We start from the raw sequence: 22,141 nt of genomic DNA on the forward strand, positions 1-22,141 counted from the left end.
CTCCTTTAGCTTTTTCTTATCCGTGAAGCTCTTTATCTGACCTTCTATTCTGAATGATAGCTTTGCTGGATAAAGTAATCTTGGTTGCAGGTTCTTGCTATTCATCACTTTGAATATTTCTTGCCAGTCTCTTCTGGCCTGCATGGTTTCTGTTGAGAAATCAGCTGACAGTCGTATGGGTACTCCCTTGTAGGTAACTGACTGTCTTTCTCTTGCTGCTTTTAAGATTCTCTCTTTATCTTTTGCTCTTGGCATTTTAATTATGATGTGTCTTGGTGTGGTCCTCCTTGGATTCCTTTTGTTTGGGGTTCTCTGCGCTTCCTGGACTTGTAAGTCCATTTCTTTCACCAGGTAGGGGAAGTTTTCTGTCATTATTTCTTCAAGAAGGTTTTCAATATCTTGCCCTCTCTCTCCTTCTGGTACCCCTATAATTCTGATGTTGGTACGCTTGAAGTTGTCCCAGAGGTTCCTTACACTATCTTCATATTTTTGGAATCTCTTTTCTTTTTTCTTTTTCGGTTGGGTATTTTTTGTTTCTTTGTATTTCAAATCTTTGACTTGATTCTTGGGATCCTCTTTTCTGCTGCTGGATCTCTGTAAATTATTCTTTATTTCAGTCAGTGTATGCTTAATTTCTAGTTGGTCCTTTTTCATGTCCTCCATGGTCTCCCTATACTTATTGAGGGATTCATTAAATTTATCGGCGGTTTCCATAAAATTCTTGAAAAACCTTATAACCGTGGCCTTAAACTCTATATCCAATCGTTTGCTTTCCTCCATTTCTGCCATTTGTGACCTGTTTCTTTGTCTCCGCATTTTGGCAGCTTCCCTGTGTTGATAGAGTGGCCCTGTGCGCCAGGTGTCCTGTAGGGCCCAGTAGCTCAGCCTCCCCAGTTACCTGGGGTGGACACTCTTGGTGCACTCTTGGTGCCTTGGTTGTTGTAGAATCACTGGGAGGAATTGACCTCCAGGCCAATTGGCTGTGAGAATCAGCTGTGTCTAAAGTGGGAGAACTTCTGTGCTGAAGACACCCTTCTGGGGCAAGACTTGCTTCAGTGGGGCTTTGGTGCTCACTGAGTCTGCTCCCTGAGTGCGTCCCTTATGGATCTGAGGAGTTGCAGTCTGGATGGACCCCCTCTGACCACTGGGTACAGTGGCTCCTGGATCTAAGGAGGTGCTAATTCAGCCTCTGCCTGAGGCCACACAGCAGGAGCCACGAAGAGGCTCAGCTGTGAAGCAATGCAAGCCGCTGCGGGGCCTTGGGCCTTCTCTTGGAAGTTCCAGGTCTGCCTGGTTCGGCTGCAGTTAGGTACATTCACATGCAAAAGCCTCTGCGGCAGCCTGGGTGGGGCGGGGTCTCAGGGAGTCAGAGGGCGGAGAAAGTGGCCATGGCCGATTCTCCGCCAGGAGTCGCGCGTCTCAGTGTTCCGGTAACGGCTGCAAGCACCTCTGAGGGAAAGCCGCCCTCAAGTTCGCTCGCTGCTGGACAGACCAGCTTCTCCCCGTGTGAGACCTGGGTCCCCAGAGACTTCCCGGAACCGGAGTTCAGAGCCGTTGGGAGTTTGTGATTCAAAAAGACAGCCGCGTCCTCAGGCGCCACCCCCTTTCCTCGCGCGCGCGCGCCGCCGTACCTCTGCACTTCACCTCCGCAGCGCCTCTGGCTCTCAGCGTGCTTTTCTTTCCTTCTAGTTGTGGACTTTACACTCAGCCAGCCTTCCTGTTGTTCTGGATGATGTTTGCTCAGTCCTTTGGGGTAATTTTCAATTGTTGTGTGAGGCAATAATTTCCCGGTGTTTACCTATGCCGCCATCTTAGTTGCTCCTCCAGCAACTGTCCTTTCTTAAATATTTTTAATTTATTTTAGAGAGAGAGGGAGAGGGAGAAACAGAAACATCAATTGGCTACCTCCTGTACTCCCCCGACTGGGGATTGAGCCCACAACCTGGGCATGTGCCCTGACCTAGAGACCTCTTGGTACATGGGACTACGCTCAACCAACTGAGCAACATGGGCCAGGGATGTCTTTTCATATTTAATGTACATTATTTTGTATATATATATATATATATATATATAATCTTAAAAATTGTGTAGTGTTGTACTGTGCAAGCATTTCTAATGTATGTGAATGGTATTATATTACAATCCAGTATCTAATTTTTTACTCTTTTCCTTAAGCATATTGTTTTTAAGAACCATTCATGTTGCTATATGGATATGTAAGCCACTATTTCCAATTACTGTGTAGTTAAAATGGCCATATAATTTACCATCAAAATCATGCGAGTAAAGGGAGGTGCTATTAATAATTACACTGGAATAACAGGTTAATAGGGCTGTACTAGGCAAACCAAGATATATAGTCACTCTATGCTCCTAAATTCCATGCTATTCATCCATGACATTTTATTGATCTGCTCTTCCAAGGATGGGCATCCAGGTTATCTCCAACTCCCTGCTACTAATAAGAGCTTTTCAAATAGCCTCATACGAGTCCCATATGGACCCGTGTGAGAATTTGTTTCTTAGCCAAAAATATGTCTGTAATATTTATAAACTTCTTATAAGTAATATTGAGAAGATGAGCACAGAAACAGAAAAGGAAATTGCAAAGTAATGTTTGAGGAATAAAAAGTGGTAGAGCACTTCAGTTAGAATAAAGGGTATAGTTGGGGAGTAATAAAAGACATGGCTGGCTTCCCTCATTTCTGGAGTTGGGGCTGAGACTCTGCCACATCTCTTATGCTCTGCATCCATGCCTCTTTTGGACATTAAAGGTTGATTGATGCAAAAAAAAAAAAAAAAAAAAAAGACATGGCTGGCTTGAAAGTTTGCTTTGAGGCAAAACTGTGGGAGGGCCATGCCTGTTATGAACTTTATCTTGATAGTAACTGAGAGTCATTGAAAGATTTTGAACAAGGGTGTTGGATGATGGAAATAGTATTCTAGAAAGATATATCTGATGATACTGAATCAAATGTAAAACAGAGACTAGAAATAAGAAGACATTGAGTAAATATTTGAAAGTCAGTATAATACAATAGTTAGCTAAGTACAGCACAGATTCTGAAGCCAGCTATCTGGATTCAAATTGAATTCTACCAGTTCCTAGAATTATGACCTCATTTAAGTTCCATATTCAGTTTCCTAGGTTAGAGATCATTATAGTACCTTCTCATAAAGTTGAATATGAAGAGCGTATAACAGTACTTAGCACATAATAACTGCTCTCATTATTAGCAATTATTATTATTGCTGCATTATTCCAGAAAGAAAATGAGACTTAGCTAATCTGGTGGTAGAATACTTTCAACAACCAAAACTCATGGGTGGAAGAAAGTATGCTAATATCACCTAGTGTGTTATTGTGTGAAAGGCAAAAGCATTTTCATTAAAAACCTGTCAGACTCTCATTATGTATAGCTTGCTAACTTGTGAGCCAGGCATCATAATATAATAAAGATTTAGGTTGATGATAAATTATAGTTGCCACAAATATTAATGTCAAATGTTATTTAATAACTGTTCTTTTTCTTAGGGTCCCAGTGGTTTTCTTTTTAACTGGCATAAGTATATTGCTGGGGTCCAACCCCAGCAGGTCCAGGGGTCCCCAAAGGTGTGGACGGAGTCGGCGAAGAAGGAATGACACGGAGACAGCATTCAGTTGATCAGCAGCCTAGCCAGGGTCTCTAGCCAGGATCTCCAGCGAAGTTCTGGTTAGGATCTCCAGCCAGGTTCTGTGTCCATGTTCTCTTGCTAGGTTCTCCAGGTTCTCCAGCCAGGTTCTGTAGCCATGTTCCCTCAGTAGGTTCTCCAGCCAGGTTCTGTCCAGGTTTTCCAGCCAGGTTCAGTCACCAGGTTCTAGTCAGGTTCTCTTGTCATGTTCTATCCAGGTTCTGTAGCCAGGTTCTGTCTCTAGGTTCTTCAGCCAGGTTCTCTCGCTAGGTTCTGTCTCTAGGTTCTGTGGCCAGTTTCTGTCCAGGATCTTTTGCCGTGTTCTCGCCAGCGAAGTTCTTCTGTCTCTAGGTTCTGTGTAGGTTCTGTGTCTAGGTTCTGTGTCTAGCTTCTGTGTCTAGCTTCTGTGTCCTGTTGTCTTGTTGCATCTGTATTTATACTAGTTGATTCCAATCCTATCAATCTCTATTCCAAAGGTTAGGGCGTTTCTTATCTCCATTCCAGGGAGTAAAGATTATGTAGCTTAAGCATGATTGTTCATAGTTAAAGTGATTAATTACCCGTCTGGCACTTACTTAAGGGGTTTTATTCCCTCCCAAACTTCAGGGGAAAATCCCTACCTAAGGAAACAACCTTTCTCAGAGAGGTGACCTTGGTTAAAACACATAGTGCCAAGAAGGTGAGCAAACATATTAAGAACAGTATGCCATATACGCCAGGTCCCTTGAAACAGCAAGGATAGACCGGCTCCCGGCAGTATATGATAAAATAAAGCTATTAATGTCTTTTCAGCAATAAAAATTTTTAAGACCCGAAACCGGTTTGGCTCAGTGGATAGAGCGTCGGCCTGCGGACTGAGAGGTCCCGGGTTCGATTCCGGTCGAGGGCATGTATCTGGGTTGCGGGCACATCCCCAGTGGGAGATGTGCAGGAGGCAGCTGATTGATGTTTCTCTCTCATCGATGTTTCTAGCTCTCTATCTCTCTCCCTTCCTCTCTGTAAAAAATCAATAAAATATATTTTAAAAAAAAATTTTAAGAAAAAAAATTCCTCACCAAAGTGGAATCTATATATAAAAAAGCCTAAGTGACTGTTCGACAGCTTGACTGCTCAACCAGTTGACCGGTAGCTATGATGCACACTGACCACCAGGGGGCAGACGCTCAACACAGGAGCACTCCCACCCCCACCCCCAATGGTCAGTGTGCTTCCACAGTGGGCGCACCACTCAGCTGACCAATGGGGCCAGACACCAGGCTCATGGCTGGCGAGTGCAGCTGTCACAACCTGAGCCTCTCCCACGGACACTCCCCTGTTCGCCCCTCCCCCAGCTGGACCAGGACCGGATGGGGACTGACTGGGCACAAGCCCCACAGCTGCTTCTCAATCATGGGCACGCTGGTATCGCCCTAGGATGGATGCGCGCAGAGACCACAGTAGTGCGGGAGCCAGCCTACTGAGCAGTGGCGGCAGCGGGCGCAGCCAGCTGGGATAAGTGGGAGTGGCCCGGCACCCAGCCTGGGCTCCAGCTCCTCCCCAGCCACCTGCCGCTTCTCACACTACTACATCCCTCGGGAGATATAGGACTGCCCCTTTTGGCTGGTTTCGGCTGATCCCCACAGACCAGGCCAAGGGACCCCACCAGTGCACAAATCTGTGCACCAGGCCTCTAGTATAATTATAAGATTAAGCTATGAAAGACCACTGTGTGGGAGCCACTGGAATTAAAGAATTGACTTTAACTGTTCTTTATAAAAAAGACTTGAGAATGTTATACAAAATACACTCTGAATATGCATTGGTTTTTGCAACTCTATTCTAAAAAGGAAGTGGAATATGTAGTATAAACTAAATAATATTAGGGCCATGTGATCATTCCCATTAAAAATATCCAAAATAGCCCCGGCCAGATGGGTCAACTGGTTGGAGTGGTATCCTGTGCACCAAAAGGTTGTGGATTTGATTCCTGGTCAGGGCACATACGCAGGATTTGGGGCACATATGGGAGGCAACCAAACAATGTTTTTCACACCAATGTTTCTCTCTCTCCCACTTCCTCTCTCTCTCAAATCAATTTTTAAAAAAGATTAGATATAGATATAATATAGATATACCCAAAATATTTTTCTAACTTCTTTATAATAATATATGCGCATTGGTCCAGAATTTTCAAATAATCTGCAAAAAAATAAACAGAAAAATTGGGATTTGTTTTATCTGCCTGGATAAAACTTAATGTTTAGGTATAATGAATATTCAGTACTGCATTTAAACCAAGGACATAATCACATTTCCAGTTTAGATGAAACATTTTGTAAGGAATATTTCTAGAATGACAATCCAAAAGTTATCTCTCACAGCACAGTGTTTACAACACACACTGCCTTGCATTTTAGTAATCTGAATGCATGTCTTCTTTTCTACCTGATTATAAGCTACTTGAGGGAGGAGACTGTAACTAATTCAGCTTTGAATCTAGAGCATGTAGCATTCTGCTAGTTAGTAAACAGTTAATATCTGTTGAATGACAAAAATCTATTCTGCTCTTGCCATCAAAACATAAGATTTTTAATTCACATCTTTTTTTCATAAAATTGTATTTTCTAAAATCTTGTAAAGGTTTTCAAATGCATAAGTTACTTCAAAATATCACTTTTCTAAAAATGTGTATTACTTTTAACCTAATAACATACTTTCAGCAAAAAAAACTGTCACTACTAATTTTAGCAACATATCAAAAATTCAGCTTCCAACGATTTCCTTTGAAAGTATCAAAATACTAACTCTGAACCTAGCATATGTAATGTCTGAAAACTTAAAACCTGAATTATTCTAAGATTATCGGGTTGCCCTTTCAGACTTCTAGCCCTAGTAATACTTCTAAAGACAAGGTTGACTAATTCTGCCCTTATTACCACCCTTTTCCTCATATACTTTAATCTGTGCTCTAATTTTTTTTCATCCGCCCAGCAAAATATACCCGCTGGGGAGGTCTGAAACTCATGCACATTGAAGAGGCAAAGGACTGGCAACAGCTGAGTGTGGAAGCCTGGTGGGGAGCCCTGTCCCTGGTTTCTGCACCCGGTTTGCTAATGTAATCTCCCTAAGTCTCTGTGCCTCGTGTATAAAAGTACTCAGTTGGAATTAATGATTCCTAAAATCCATTCCAGCTCAGGTTATCTCCCATCGGGATGTCTGCAGCCTTAGGCTTTATTCATTCACTCCGTTTTATGTAGCACCTGAGACAGACAGCTAATCAAATACTGTAATTTCGCACTAGTTGATTTGGCTCAGTGGAGAGAGCATCGGTGGGCAGACTGGAGGGTCCTGGGTTTGATTCCCGATTGCAGGCTGGATCCCTATCCCGGTTGGGGTGCACTCGGGAGGCAACCAATCGATGTGACATTGATGTTTCTGTGTGTCCCTCCCTCTCCCTTCCACTCTCTCTAAAAAGTCAATGAGAAAATATCCTCGGGGGAGGGTTAACAACAACAAAATACTGTCATTTCAATATTTATTCATTAAACAAACCTTGATTGGACACTACTCTGTGCCAGACATTGCACGGGGCGCCTGCAATACAGTGTTTGTAGAGACCTACTGGGTGATGGAGCAGAGCCGAGGACACTAAAGCTGAGGGAGTGAGCTCAGAGGTGATGCGTAAGCATCTCCAATACGGCAGACATTTCCCAAGGTTGAGGGGTACTGAACCCTGTTTGAGGAGGGAGGGTGCATCTATACAAAGAGCGACACGAAAGGCACGGCGAGTGCTCCCGGCAGCGGAAGGCACTCACTCCAGCTGTGATTTGGCATCTCTCGCGTGACTGATGTACACCTCGGTGTACAGTCTGTCCCCACGAGCCCACAGGTCCCACGAGTGTGGGGACAGCGTGACTTTGCCCACCGTTGTCCTCCCAGGGCCTAAGTGCTGAAGAAATAATAAATAAAGGGGGTGCCACTGAGTCAAAATATCTCGTTTCCAAAGTACTGTATCCTGAAGAGGGGAAATCAGTGCCTTCTGCGGCCAACTTGAATTTCCCGGAAAGAGCCAAACCCTAGGCGGGGCCCTGCCGTCCCGTCGTCGCCCCTCCGGGGCACAAATCCCCGCGGAGTCACCGAGCGGGGGAGGCGGCTAATGTCCGCCGGAAGCCCGGCCTGCGCCCTCGCCGGGAACCCACGCCACGACCATCCAGTCCAACGGCGCCGGCGGGCCTCGGGCTACCGTGCCCGGAAATGTATTTGCACATTTCGGAGAGAAAAACAACCTGATTAACTCCAGACTAACACGCGAAGAAGATAAACAATTTCGGTAAGCCAGGGAACCCTGTACACCCGCACTCGGCTCCCGCTGGGAGACACCGGTACTTACAGGGCAGTACAATTCACTATTCCCGGCGTAGAGGCCGAGCGCCCTCTACTGGTCCGGGCGGCCTCGCCTCGCGGTCCCGTCACTAAACCCGCCCCTCCGCCCCGCCCCGCTCCGCCCAAGCTCGCGAGAGTAAGAACAGAAGTCTCCTGAAGGAGCTTTACGGAACTAAAGTTCCTACACATATTGTTCCTACACGGAAAGATTTTAACACCCGCATCTATTGGCATGAAAGAGCAGAACGGAAAGGGAGGTGCTCTTAAGGTGACGGGACCGAGCGGAAGTCCTGGTTCACACACCACAGGAGAGCATCCTGGGAGCCGGAAGTCGGGAGTAGCTCCTACAGTCGACCTGGGCGCCGGCAAACTCGCGTGGTAGGAGAGCGCGTGGCAGTTTCCAGAGGAGTGTTGCCGGAGCGCCTGACTCGTGCGCGGAGGTCAGAGGTGGCGGTAGTTCGACCTCGGTGTACAACCTGAGACCGCGAGCTATGGTGGGGAGATCCCGGCGGCGCGGAGCGGCCAAGTGGGCAGCGGTGAGAGCCATGGCAGGTCGCGGCGCGGAGGACGAAAAGGAAGACGATTTAGAATTGCCACCCTCGCCAGGGGACTCCAGCTACTACCAAGATAAGGTAGATGATTTTCATGAGGCCCGGTCTCGAGCCGCCTTGGCTAAGGGTTGGAGCGAAATAGAGAGTGGGGACGAGGAGGAGGATGGCGAGGAGGAGGAGGAGGTACTAGCCCTCGATATTGCCGATGAGGACGATGAAGAGGGAGACAGCGCGGAGGATGAGGAGGATGACGATGATGATGGTGGGAGCTCAGTGCAGAGTGAAGCTGAGGCCTCTGCGGATCCCAGTTTGTCGTGGGGTCAGAGGAAAAAACTTTACTACGATACGGACTATGGTTCCAAGTCCCGACGCCGGCGGAGTCAGCAAGAAGTAGAGGAGGAGGAAAGAGAGGAGGAGGAGGAGGCACAGCTCATCCAGAGGCGCCTAGCCCAAGCCTTGCAAGAGGATGATTTTGGGGTTACCTGGGTGGAGGCCTTTGCAAAACCTCAGGTCCCTCAGGTAGATGAGTCTGAGACACGGGTCGTGAAGGATTTGGCCAAAGTTTCAGTGAAAGAGAAGCTGAAGATGCTGAAGAAGGAATCACCAGAGCTCTTGGAGCTGATAGAGGACCTGAAAGTTAAGTTGACGGAGGTGAAAGATGAGCTGGAGCCATTGTTGCAGTTGGTGGAGCAAGGGATCATTCCCCGTGGAAAAGGAAGCCAATACCTGAGGACCAAGTACAACCTCTATTTGAACTACTGCTCCAACATCAGTTTTTATTTGATCCTGAAAGCTAGGCGAGTCCCTGCACACGGACATCCTGTTATTGAAAGGCTTGTGACCTACCGGACTTTAATCAACAAGCTGTCAGTTGTGGATCAGAAGCTGTCCTCAGAGATTCGTCATCTACTCACACTTAAGGATGGTGCTGGAAAGAAAGAACTAACTCCAAAAGCAAAGCCCACCAAGGCCAAACCAAAATCTGTTTCAGAGACTGCTGCTGCTGCCGCCGCCGCTGTTACAGATCTTTCTGATGATTCCAATTTTGATGAAGCTGCCCTGAAATACTATAAAGAAATGGAAGACAGGCAGAAGTTGAAGAGAAAGAAAGAAGAAAATAGTACCGAAGAACAGGATCTTGAAGATAAAAATGCAAAGAGAGCCATTACCTATCAGATTGCTAAAAACAGGGGACTTACACCAAGGAGAAAGAAGATTGATCGCAATCCCAGAGTGAAACACAGAGAGAAGTTCAGGAGAGCCAAAATTCGCAGAAGAGGCCAGGTTCGTGAAGTTCGCAGGGAAGAGCAACGTTATAGTGGCGAACTATCTGGAATTCGTGCGGGAGTTAAAAAGAGCATTAAGCTTAAGTAAAGTTTTGTTTTTGCAAGTTTTACATAAATAAATTTAATTTTAACTAGCAAAGTGATTGTTTTAATATGTAATTTCTAACCTTAACTTTAAAAAATTCTTGTCAACAGGGAAATTCATTTGGGTTATTGCTCAATTTATTTGTCCTTTATGTTAAGGTCATACAAGAACTGTGGGAGCTATATGCAGATGCTTGGGGAAAGAGATGGTTTTGAAAAAAAAGTTCTTCAGTATCCTGTCAAGAATTATCTAGGAAAATTTCACAGCTAGTTATGGAGCAACAGTCAAACTATAATTTTTCACAATAAATTGAAGAGAATGCACCTTGGCAATCATTTGTAAAATAACCTATGAAATAGTTCTGACATTGTTTCATTTACCTAAATATAATTCTTGAGCAGGATACTTGTTAATAGGTTTATAATGTGACGGTTTTGTACATTTTGTGTGGTAAAAACAGGAGTGAAGAGGAACTTTGGTTAAAAGTAGAAACAGATATTCCTTAATTACATTAATTGTGATATTTTCTAATAGTCCTTAATGTGGTAAATAAGGTAAAAATTCCATTTCCCCTTCTGTGCTGCTGACTTGCAGTGGTTGCTGTTTGTATATCCATTTGCTGAAAATTTGGTCTGATTACCACTAGGTAAGTGCCAACTTCAACTGGTAATAAAGTTACAGTTTTCTTTAGTTACTCTGGTGTTTACAGTAAGAGAGAGATTGAGATTGTGAACTTTTAGGATGATGTCAGGGAAGAAAAGGAGAGACTAGTAAAGAAAAGCACAAAAGATGCCTTAACTGTCGCTGTTTTCATTAAACATTGGGCTGCTAAAGATGCATAGTAGTTAATATTTACTAAATACTTGCCATGTACCAGATGTGTATCACCTCATTTAATCTTTGAAATAACTTTGTGAGGTAATACTGTTATATCAGAGATGAGGATCCTGAAATTCGTAAAGGTTAAGCTTCTAAAGGGCACATGCTTGGGATTTGGGCCCAAGCCAGCTTATTTTGAGCCTTCATTCTCTTAACCTCTGGCTTACATCTGCTTCCTTAGAGTAGCACAGATATCAAATTAGCTTATCTTTTGTTTTATAAATAAAAGAGGTAGGTTGAAAGTAAAATTAACACTTACTAGGTGCTAAGGTGCACTTTGTACTTATTTCCCTTTTCCTCACAACTACTCTTGTGTGGCAAATTCTATTATCCATATTATAAAAGTGAGGAAACTGTGACAAAGTAACTTTATCAAGGTCATATAGCTATTAAGTGGCAGAGCTTTATCCTGTTCTGACACCATATAAAAACTGCAGGGCTCTGGCGGGTTTGGCTTAGTGGATGGAACATTGGCCTGTGGACTGAAGGATTCTGGGTTCAATTCCTGCAGGGGTGCATGCCTGGGTTGCGGGCTCAATCCCCAGTGCAGGGTGTGCAGGAGGCGGCCAATTGATGGTTCTCTGTCATCATTGATGTTTCTATCTCTCCCTCTCCCTTCTCTGAAAACAAAACAAAAAACCCCTGCAGGTTTTGGAGTTAACTTACTAGGGTGGTTTTGAGTTAATTACTTGATCTCTGACTTATTTTCTTTATCTTTATAGTACAATTATTATATCTAACTTGATAAAGAGGTATAATAGTATTTAAGAGCTGTAAGATCATAGAAAATATATATTGGTTTCTGCCCCTGGATTTACCCTTGTAAATTCCTAAGTGATAAGAACATTCAAAAGCATCTTTTATTCTAATGAGGTGACTCTGGAGGGCTCCTGGGTGGTGGGGGACTGGTCACCAGAAACACCAAGCCATGATTAGAAGCTTGGAATTTTGATCTCCATTCTCCATAAAGGGGAGAGGAGCTGGAAATTGAGTTAATTTTTTATTATACCTACTACAGGCCCGGTGCACAAAAATTTGTGCACTTGGGGGGGCGGGGGGGTTCCCTCAGCCCGGCCTGTGCCCTCTCTCAGTCTGGGACCCCTCGGGAGATAACGACCTGCTGGCTTAGGCCTGCTCCCGGGTGGCAGAGGGCAGGCCTAATCCCTAGGTGCAGCCCCTGGTCGGGCTCAGAGCAGGGCCGATTGGGGAATTGGGGCGCCGCCCCCTGTCATGCACAGAGCAGGGCGGATTGGGAGGTTGCGATGCCACCCTCAGTCATGCGCAGGGTAGGGCCAATTGGGGGGTTGGGGCACCGCCCCCTGTCACACTCAAGGCAGGGTCGATGGGGAGGTTGCGGCGCTGCCCCGTGACGCACAGAGCAGGGCCGATCAGGGGGTTGGGGAGCTCCCCCTATCACACACAGAGCAGGGTCAATCAGGGGGTTGGGGAGCTCCCCCCTGTCACGCACAGAGCAGGGCCGATCAGGGGGTTGGGGCGCCTTCCCCTGTCAGGAACAGAGCAGGGCAGATAGGGAGGTTGTGGCCCCGCCCCCTGTCACACACAGTCACAGGGCGATCAGGGGGTTTGGGCCCTGCCCCCTGTCATGCTGATCCCCGTGCCGGGAGACCTTGCAGCTCCGCTGATCCCGGTGCTGGGAGGCATATTACCCTTTTACTATATAGAATAGAGGCCTGGTGCATGGTGGGGGCTGGCTGGTTTGCCCTGAAGGGTGTCCCGGATCAGGGTGGGGGTCCCCACTGGGGTGCCTGACCAGCCTGGATGAGGGGATGATGGCTGTTTGCAGCTGGTCACATACCCTTCAGGGTGGGGGTCCCCACTGGGGTGCCTGGCCAGTCTGGGTGAGGGGCTGAGGGCTGTTTTCAGGCTGGGACTGAAGCTCCCAACTGCTCCTTTTTTTCTTTTTTTTTCTTTTTATTCTGAGCCAACTTTAGCTCTGAGGCTCCAGCTCTTAGGCCTCCACTCCTGAAAGCAGGTATCTGGTTTGTTTAGGTTCTACAATCGAAACTCTGTATTAATTCCAGGTCTGAGATCCTGGCTTGCTGAAAGCTGGTTTCTGGGGTTTTGTTTAGCTTCTATTTTTGTAACTATGTTTCAAACTGCCAGCTCAGAGGCCTGCAGCGGCAGGCGGGGAACGTTGGAGTCCTCCGTCACTGAAGCAAGCAAGCCTCATGTTAGTTTCAAGCTGCCTGGCTGCCGGCCGCCATCTTGCTGATTAGCCAATGGGAAGGGTAGCAGTCGTACGCCAATTACCATGTTTCTCTTTTATTAGATAGGATGTGAAAAAGTCTTAAAAGCCCTTACTGGGAGGGTGATGCACCCCAGTTCCACCCTGGACAGAAGCTCCTGTGCTCAGGACCCTCCAGACCTCATCCTGTCAATCTCTTTATCTCACTGTTCATCTGTATCTCATATCCTTTTAATAATTTGGTAGATGTAAATAAGTGATTCCATAAGTTCTGTGAGCAAACTAATTGAACCCTAGGAGGGAGTCCTGGAGACCTCTGATTTATAGCTGACTTGCCAGAAGCACAGGTGACAACCTGGCTATCTTCAGGTAGGTAGATAGCTTCAGAATTAAGTTGTAAGACACCCAGCTACCATCAGAGAGAATTGTTTAGGGGGGGGAAACCTCAATACACCTGGTGTCAGAAAGTGTGAGTCTAGCGTGAGAGTAAAGGAGACACACATAGGTGAAAAACAGTTTTCCAATTTTAGGGCAGACTGTAGACTACCCAGGTTCCTAATCCAGCTCCATCACTTATTTCTTATAACTTGCTCAAGTTACTTGCTCTCTCTGTTCTTCATTTGTTTTTTTCATCAAATTAGGGATGTTAGTAGTAGTACCTATTTTGTAGAGCTATTATGAGGATTAAGTCAATATATATAAAGCACTTAGAACAATGTCTGTTATATGGTAATCACCTACTAAGCATTGGCTCTTACTACAGGGCTGTGAAAATTCTAGCACAGAGGTGCTCAATGAATTGTAACTAATAGTATAATGGTTCCTATTCATTATAGGAATGTAGAGAATAAAATGTAGTCATATATAGAAATCCTTGAGAAATTAATATAAGTTTGGAAGAAAAGGGGAGTTTTGGGTGAACACATGAAGGGATATAGAAAACGAACAGGGCAAAAAAACAAGGAAATGAAGTTAAAGGTTGAAAGTATTTGATGTTCTATGTCAAATCCCTGACATGTATAAGTTGCAGTGAGAAAAAAAAGTTTTAAAAGAAGAAAAACCTTCCATTTAAGAAAGTGGAAAAATTAAGCTTCATTATATATTGCTCTGAATATATCAAGTATTCCTTTAGAGACCTCTCAACACTAATTTACTAATTAACATTAATAAATATTAACACATTCTGGAATAGCTAGGATGTTGATGGTGCTATCCTATTTTATAAACATAAAAAGTGGCCTTGTCTGATGTGAATTAATAGCAAAAGATGTAACAAATTGCTGGATTTAATATTTACATCATCCAAATTTTGAATTTACTTAGACATTTAAAGAGCAGTGAGGGGGGTGGGTGGAGGTGGAAGAGGGCATAGAGGGGACAAATGGGTGATGGAAAATAAAATAAATTTAAAAAATAATAAAGAGCACTGATGGGTACTGTCCTAACACATGAAAAATAAATTATTAACTACTCAATGTTACAATTTTTCATAGACACTCACTGAATTCTGGAGAGTCTCATGGATAAGAGTTCCAATAAAGTAAATTACTAGTATCAGGCATCAATACAAAGTAACAACCTATTTTATGTCAGCATATTAGGCTATGGATAGCTATTGAAAATATAAAATATTCAAAATTTAAGTAGAAGAAAATTCCAAATTTCTTAGCTTTAGGCTAGTCCGTTTCTCTAGGCCACAGTTTCTTGCCTCTCTTCTTAACTGTAAGGAGTTAAGTGAGCATCTCTTTAATTTTTGTGTAGAAATAAATTTAATTGCTTATCAGATCCATATAACTTCCTTAATGGTCAAAGCTTTTGGTAAACTAGAATTTTTTGTGTGTGATCTTAAAGATAAAAGCTAGCTTAGATAACTTGATCATGTAGGATTCAACTACAGTTCCAAATCATTCAAACTGAATATTGCTTCAGGTAATAAATCAGAGTTTTTAAATGCTTTTAGTTATTGATTCTTTTATAAAATTTGTATTTTGAGATAGAAAAAATTTAAACACAGAAACTAGGAAATTTAACATCACATGTGCTTTAAATTTAACCTAGTGCAGCGGTCGGCAAACCGGCTCGCGAGCCACATGCGGCTCTTTGGCCCCTTGAGTGTGGCTCTTCCACAAAATACCACGTGCAGGCACGCACATACAGTGCAATTGAAACTTCGTGGCCCATGCGCATGAGTCGGTATTTTGTGGATGAGCCACACTCAAGGGGCCAAAAAGCCACATGTGGCTCGTGAGCCGCAGTTTGCCGGCCACTGACCTAGTGTATTTTCTCATTTGAAACTTTTTTTTAATCTATTGATTTGAGAGAGAGATAGACATTAATTTGTTGTTTCACTTATATATACATTCATTGGTTGATTCTTGTATGTGCCCTAGCGAAGGATCAAACCCGAAACCTTGGTGTATCCAGACAACGCTATAACCCAACTGAGGTACCCAGCCAGGGCTTGGACATATATTTCTAATATCACATCACGCTTGAACATACACAAAAACAGAAGTATGCCCTGGCTGGTGTGCCTAAGCGGTCAGAGTGTCCCTTCATACACCAAAGGGTTGTGGGTTTGACTCCCAGTCAGAGGCTCATACCTGGGTTGCAGGTTGAATCCCTGGCCTGGTCTCTCTGACACTGATGTTGCTCCCCCCCTCCCCCTCCCCCTCCCTTCCCCTTTCCGTATCCCCTTCTCTCTCCCTTCCTCTTGAAACTCTCCTGCATACCAGCTAGGAAAAAACACAGGCAAGAAAAGATGAAGATTTCAGTTAGAGCAAAGAGAACGAATTGAGAGGCAGATTTGAGAGAAATGTAGAAAATTTGAAAAAGAGCACATGAAAATTGGAACAAACTGTAGATAAACTTATAGAAAGTCAGCAAAAGCAATCAACCAGTTTCAGCAACACTATTAAGATATTAAAACTAGCCCGGGCAGTGTGGCTCAGGAGGTCACAGTTCAATTCCTGGCCAGGGCTTGATCCCCAGTGTGGAGTGCAGGAGGCAGCCGATCAATGATTCTCATCATTGATGCTTCTATTTCTCCCTCTCCCTTCCTCTTGGAACTCAACAAAAAAATACATATTTAAAAAATGAAAAGGTATTAAAACTCTAAATAGACACAAAGTATGATAAGTTCCTATAGGGTAGGAATTCTACTCCACAGTATACACAAGGAACACAAACTCTGCTATTAGCAGATCATAAAAAAAAAAATTATCAAACTGTTAATCAAAATAGTCTCTCAAGATGTTTTATTATTTTCTAATAAAGTTAACACTTTCATTATAGACTTGCAAATAGAGTAGAAAAATGGAAAAATACATCCATATTTCTACCACCCAGAGAAAACTGCCAGTGTTTGACCTAGACTAAACACATTGTTTAGGATGAAGGTATTTATTGAGAGTGCATTGTTGTATTAAGAATAGTGTATTTCTTAAGAGTATTATAGATACAATAAACATGGAAAGAAGGTATATATTGACTAAGTATTTTTGAAATTAATACTGGAAATAACCAAATAGTAATCAAAATAGCAATAACGGTAATCAAAACCTAGTAATTCAAAAGCAAAGAAGGATGGACTCTTAAGAGAGTTTTTCACAGAGGCTTTATATTAACTAAATAGAAGCCCAATGCACAAGAAATTCGTGCAAGAGTAGGCCTTCCTTCGGCCGCCTGCAGGCACCCGGACCTGGGCTTCCCTCACAGCCCCAGCTTTGTCCGGAAGGACATCCAGTCTAATTAGCATATTGTGCTTTTATTATTATCGATTAGTACAAATAAATTCCTGCATTTATTAAAATGAGAAGTTTAATATCAAGTCTTAAATTGCCTTGTTTTCAAATAAGACTTTTCCTAAATACCACACAATGAAAAATAAATGGCTCAAGAAAACCATTATTTTAGAATCATAATACATCTATGTACTAAACTGAAGAATATCAACTCTTCTCAAGTGTCATACTTTCTCTGATCACAGCTCTAAGAAGCTTATGCTAAATGTACATCCATTACATTGATCTCTCAAATGTTTTGTAATATATTCTAAGTGTCCGTCCTTAAGATCACCACAGGGTTTCAAAAAACCAAATGTGAATAAAAATAAAATGCAGATAAGTTGAAAAACATCCCTTGCTTTATATGACAAGAAAATAGAGCTTGATTTTTACCATGGCTTGGATTTTGTCACTTTAAAACTACAGGAAGATGCTCTGTGCATTTTCAAGATGGAGCAACATGTTCAGGCTTATTTTTATAATCTTGGCTTCCCTAAATGTGTGTGTAGCAGCTGAATCATCCCTTTGTCACCAGAGGTTATGCAGGGCTGTGATTACATCATTGGTCCAAAAGCTAAAAGCATAAGAAACTAGGAACTTGGAGTATCATCCACCTTTAAAGAAAGTGCTCATAAATAGCGTTCCCTATAAAATTTAGAGGACTCATATTTCAGCATTTTCTATATTCATTACACTGCCAATTAATGACATAAGGTATAAATAGAACTGTTTTTAATAACTGCAAGATTTCACAGCATGTCAAAGTTTCTAATACCTATAGGTATCTTAGCTAACTAGAAAGGAGAAAGTTAGCAATTTAGACTAGATAGCATTTCGTTCTTTAAACTGATGACTCCCTTGGCTGCTTATTGGCCTTTCTCAAGAGTGGTTTGTGAGGGCTCTGTTCTCTTTCCTTCCACCTACAATGGCATAGCTATATTCTTGTCAAATTCTTTACTGAAACAACGCAGAACATCTCTGAAGGAACCTGACAAGATTATAATGATACTTCAAAATTTCTGCATGAAAAAAAAAACAAGGGAAAATAATATCCACTTAAAGATGGGTGTTAAAAACATATAATACAGGACTAGGGGGCTGAGTGAAAAAAGTGAAGGAATTAAGAAGTATAAATTAGTAGTTGCAAAATAGGGGATGTAAAGTACAGCATAGAGAATATAGTTGGCACTATTGTAATAACTGTGGTGTCAGGTGGGCTCTAGACTTATGGGGAATCACCTTGCGAGTTATATAAACATCTAATCACTATGCTGTACACCTGAAACTAATACACTGAATATCAACTATAATTGAAAAAAATTTTTTTAAGTTTTTTTAAAGAGAAAATTGGTGCAGACAACACACTTTTAGAACTAATTGTGGATTTTGTGTCAGGTTGTAATAACTGAAACCCGCCTTTACCTGGGATCTTTTCATTTTTCTCTTCAGGGTATTATACAATTTGCACTTCTTAAAAGGCAAATGTGGTTGGGTTTTTTTTTTGTCTTGTTTTGTTTTTTATCAATACTCTCACCATCACCACAACTAAAATGAAAAGGTCCAACAAACTTCCAAAATTTTAAAGATATAATGAAAAGGCTTTTCTCAATCGAGTTTTTCTTATTTATATGTTGTTTTGCCAAAATAAAACGTAGCTAATGTTTTTTATTTTACCCTATGCCAGACCCTGTCTAAAAGCTTATATTTCTTATTGAACCCCCACAATATACCTATAAGTAATCTGATCATTTTTACAGAAGAGGAATGTAGGCTCAGACGGCAGCTTACTCAAGAAGGCGGTAGCGCTAGGTCCTTCAGGTCAGGGACATGCCAGAAAGTGAAAAGTTATTAAGAAAATTTCTGACTGCTTGAAGTTTTAGCGTCTTGTAAACATTTCCTTTTAAATAGTTCTTGCTTAAAAGATTTGGTGAAAGCCACATGGCAATCTCTTGTGGTGATTTCAAGAGTGGTTTTCAGAGAATAACAGTAAAAAGATGTGCTTTTCCTTTTAGAGAAGTGACTTCCTCTTCGGAGGTAAAAACAGACCCGAGTAAAAAGCAGGTGGGCACATGTTACACAACAGCGCCTTTAATTAAGAGTCAACATGGGTTCCACGGCGGCACTTTACAACCCGAACACAAAGCCCGTCCGCTGGGAACCCCCGGGGGACTCACGGGGAGTCCAGCGTGAGAACCGTGTCGGCGCCGGAAACGGTCTCCATCGGAGGTTTACTCGCGGGGATGACCGGGTCGGTAATCACCGGTGCAGATGCTCAAAGGAAACGGCAGGGGAGTGACAACTGCCGACCTGGAACGGCGCCTGTCCGACAAATGCTCAGCGGTTCGGCCTGAAATGCACTCGCGCCCGGGAAAGCCGGGAGCCAGGGAGTTAACGCCAAACCCAACCCCAGGTCTCCGCGCCGCGCACCTGCCAGGGAACAAAAGGCTGGAGAAAGGCGGCCGCCCCCTCCGCTCGCTCACCCGAAAAGCTCCCGATTCAACCCCGCGAACCAACGTTTAAAGTTCTAGTGTGTGAAAGGCAATGACACAGTCTAACACCGGGGCGGAGGGCGGGGGGGGTCCTTTAAAATTCGCTTAAATTGGCTTTCGCTTCTTCAACCCACACCTCGGTCCCTCCGCGCCCGGAGGACGCGGGGCGGTGACACCCAGCGCCTCTCGGTGCCTCGCCCCCTCCCCGGCCCCGGGCCGCGCGGGCGGGAGGCGGCGGACACCGCCCCCTGGGGGAGCCGGGAGGAGGCGGCGGCCGGGACGCAGGCCGCGCCGTCGGGCGGGGCGGTCCCTCCAGCTGGCTCGGGCCGGCGGGGCGGGCTTAGACCGAGCGGCGGAGCCCAGACGCCGGTCCGCGGCCCAGGAGGAAGGCGGAGGCGGCGGCGCGACGGGACGGGACGCGACGGGACGGGGCAGCGGCTCCCCCCGTGACCCCGCCCCCTGCCCAGGCCGGGCGCGATCGGAGGCGGCGGCGCGGGAGAGCAGGCATGGCCGAGCCCTCACCGCCGCCCGCCGCCGGCGCGGAAAGTTCCAGCGCGGAGCCGGCGAGGGGCGAGGAGCCGGCGAGGGGCGGGGAGCGGCCGGGCCGCGCTCCCACCGCGGGCGCGGACCCAGAGGGCGAGGCGGGGCCGCCGCCGGCCTCCCCCGGGGGGCAGTCGGAGCCCGGCTCGCCGGTGGCCGCCCCCTTCTTCCTGCTCTACCCGGGCGATGGGGGCACCGGCTTCGCAGCGCGCCCGCCGCCTCAGCAGCCGCGCGCCTGGAGGACCCCGCCGTCGCCGGGCTCCCCGCTGCCCTTCCTGCTGCTGAGCTACCCGAGCGGCGGCGGCGGCGGCAAGCACCGTGAGTGGCGGCGGGGACCGGGGGGAGGGGGCGGGGGGGCGGGGGCTCTGGGGAAGCACCTGTCCCGGGGCGAGAGGCCGCCGTGCTTCGGACGCCGACTGTTTACCTCCAAGTCTCCCCGGCCGCGGGCCCGGCCCGGCGCGGCCTCCCCCCTCTCCCGAGCCGGGCGCTCCTCCTCGCAGACGCTCACGTGCTCGCCGGTCCCAGACCCCGTCCCGGGCCGGAGCCTTCCCGGAGGAGGGGAGGAGGGGCGGCGCCGGGGCGCCTCCTGCGGGCTCCCCGCGCCCCCCGCGCCGCCGCAGCCGAGTAGGTGTGGCTGCCGCGCCGCCGCCGCCGCCGCCGCCCGGGGGCCTCCGCGGTGCCCGTACATGTTTCACGAGCTTTCGCTCCGCGCCGGTGAACGCCGCAGGCCCGGCCCCTGGGTGGGAGTGGGAAAAGCAGCCCGGACGGCGCGCGAGGAGACGGGGAGAGGCTGGCGGCTTCGGGGGGCACCTCCCAGGTCTGTCTTTCGGCTGCCAGAGGCCTCCGCCCCAAGAGCCGGGTCGCGGGAGCCCCTGGACCAGCCGACCCCACGCTGTGCTCTTTGAGTGGACACATGTTCTCTGCTGCTTGGGAGGAGCGGGCCTGGGGTAGGGTATTGTGTGTGCAGGACTCTTGGAGGAGGGTTAAATCTAATTTAAAAGATGAGATCTTACACGTGGAAATGTAGATACTGAAGACACAAGGCATGACATGTATATAAATGCGAAGTACTTTGCTGTATGAGCTCTGAAAGGAGAAAGAAACTTGCCTGGGGTAATAAGGGTCTCTCTCTCTCAGCTAGAAATTTTATTTTATTTTATTTTAGCACCAAGGCAAACCTTTTAATTGCTCTGCACTGCCAACAAATCCTGACTGCCTTTTCTGCCGCCTGAGCCATCAGCTGGGGAAAGATCAACATTAGTTGACTATTTCCTGTGTGTATGCATTGATCTCTGTGAGCCAAGTACCGTGCCACTTTTTCAGAGGTGGAAGCTGAGGATCAGTATGAAGTGATTTGTCCTAAGAAACAGTAAGAGAAGGAATGAAGTTGACCCAGATTCCTTGCCTACCAGTCTCATGCTCTTTAAGCAAATACCACACATCCAAAACTGTGGTGGGAGATCTCTCCTAAGTTATGGCCCATTAGAAGTAGTCCATTGTCACTTTTATTATTTTCTTTATGACTTACTCCTTATTTCTTTATTTCTTACCTACAAAATCTTCAGAAGGGCATATCTAATCAAGGAAGAAATGAGTCCTCTTATAAGCAGAGTTCGATAAGAGTATTCTCAACACTGCTTTTCAGTTACTAAGGACTCTGCTTTCTACTTTGTTCTTTCAGCACAGCCTCTATTTTTCTCCTTAAAATTTTTTTATTTCTTGCCCTAACCAGTTTGGCTCAAGTGGATAGAGCGTCAGCCTGCAGACTGAAGGGTCCCAGGTTAGATTCCGGTCAAGGGCATGTACCTTGGTTGCGGGCACATCCCCAGTAGGAGGTGTGCAGGAGGCAGCTGATCGATGTTTCTCTCTCATCGATGTTTCTAACTCTCTATCCCTCTCCCTTCCTCTCTGTAAAAAGTCAATAAAAATATATTTAAAAATAAATAAATAAAAAATAAAAAAAATTTATTTCTGTACTAGAGGCCTGGTGCATGAATTTGTGCACATTGAAAGGAAATTAATTAGAAGGTGGCTGGTGAGGCCAACACGTCCTGGAGCCAACCTCCTGTGGTCCCTCCCTGGCCAAGTGTGGCTCAGCACCAGGGCTCCAAGGGCCTTTGTGCAATGAACGGGGTCCCTCCAGCAGGTGGGGTCCCTCTGCCTGGCCTGCAGGGATCAGGCAGAAACCAGCAGTCTGACATCCCCCGATGGGTCTCAGAGTGTGAGAGGGCACTCTGCAAAGTTGCTGTCTCTTGGCAACTCCTGTGTTGAGCGTCTGCCCCC

General features: G+C 45.6%; 3 protein-coding genes across 19 annotated transcripts in view; 2 read left to right on the forward strand and 1 right to left on the reverse strand.

The window, feature by feature from the left end:
• JCHAIN (joining chain of multimeric IgA and IgM) overlaps positions 1-20,501 on the reverse strand; it is a 56,617-nt gene extending 36,116 nt beyond the window's left edge. The window contains exon 1 of one of the 2 annotated variants that reach the window (XM_036335732.1): positions 20,283-20,501. The gene's annotated coding sequence lies outside the window, so the exon portion shown is untranslated. Of the gene's footprint in view, positions 1-20,235 lie in introns of both variants that reach the window. The other variant, XM_036335723.1, reaches the window with a different exon arrangement.
• UTP3 (UTP3 small subunit processome component) lies at positions 8,292-10,013 on the forward strand. Its single transcript, XM_036335713.1, has one exon. It carries the CDS (start codon positions 8,529-8,531, stop codon positions 9,960-9,962), a length of 1,434 nt encoding a protein of 477 aa, XP_036191606.1. The 5' UTR covers positions 8,292-8,528; the 3' UTR covers positions 9,963-10,013.
• The window catches only part of RUFY3 (RUN and FYVE domain containing 3), a 79,883-nt gene continuing 77,368 nt past the window's right edge, over positions 19,627-22,141 (forward strand). For 8 of the 16 annotated variants that reach the window (XR_004972065.1, XR_004972069.1, XR_004972079.1 and 5 more), the window contains exon 1: positions 19,630-20,176. Coding sequence is in view for 8 of the 16 variants with exons in the window: in XM_036335650.1 (XP_036191543.1) it covers positions 19,825-20,176 (352 nt within the window). In the remaining 8 variants the exon portion in view is untranslated. Of the gene's footprint in view, positions 20,177-22,141 lie in introns of all 16 variants that reach the window. The other 8 variants (XR_004972071.1, XR_004972075.1, XM_036335585.1 and 5 more) reach the window with 4 other exon arrangements.

The sequence above is a fragment of the Myotis myotis genome, unplaced genomic scaffold, assembly GCF_014108235.1.
Source record: "Myotis myotis isolate mMyoMyo1 unplaced genomic scaffold, mMyoMyo1.p scaffold_m19_p_1, whole genome shotgun sequence".
NCBI classification, from domain to species: domain Eukaryota; kingdom Metazoa; phylum Chordata; class Mammalia; order Chiroptera; family Vespertilionidae; genus Myotis; species Myotis myotis.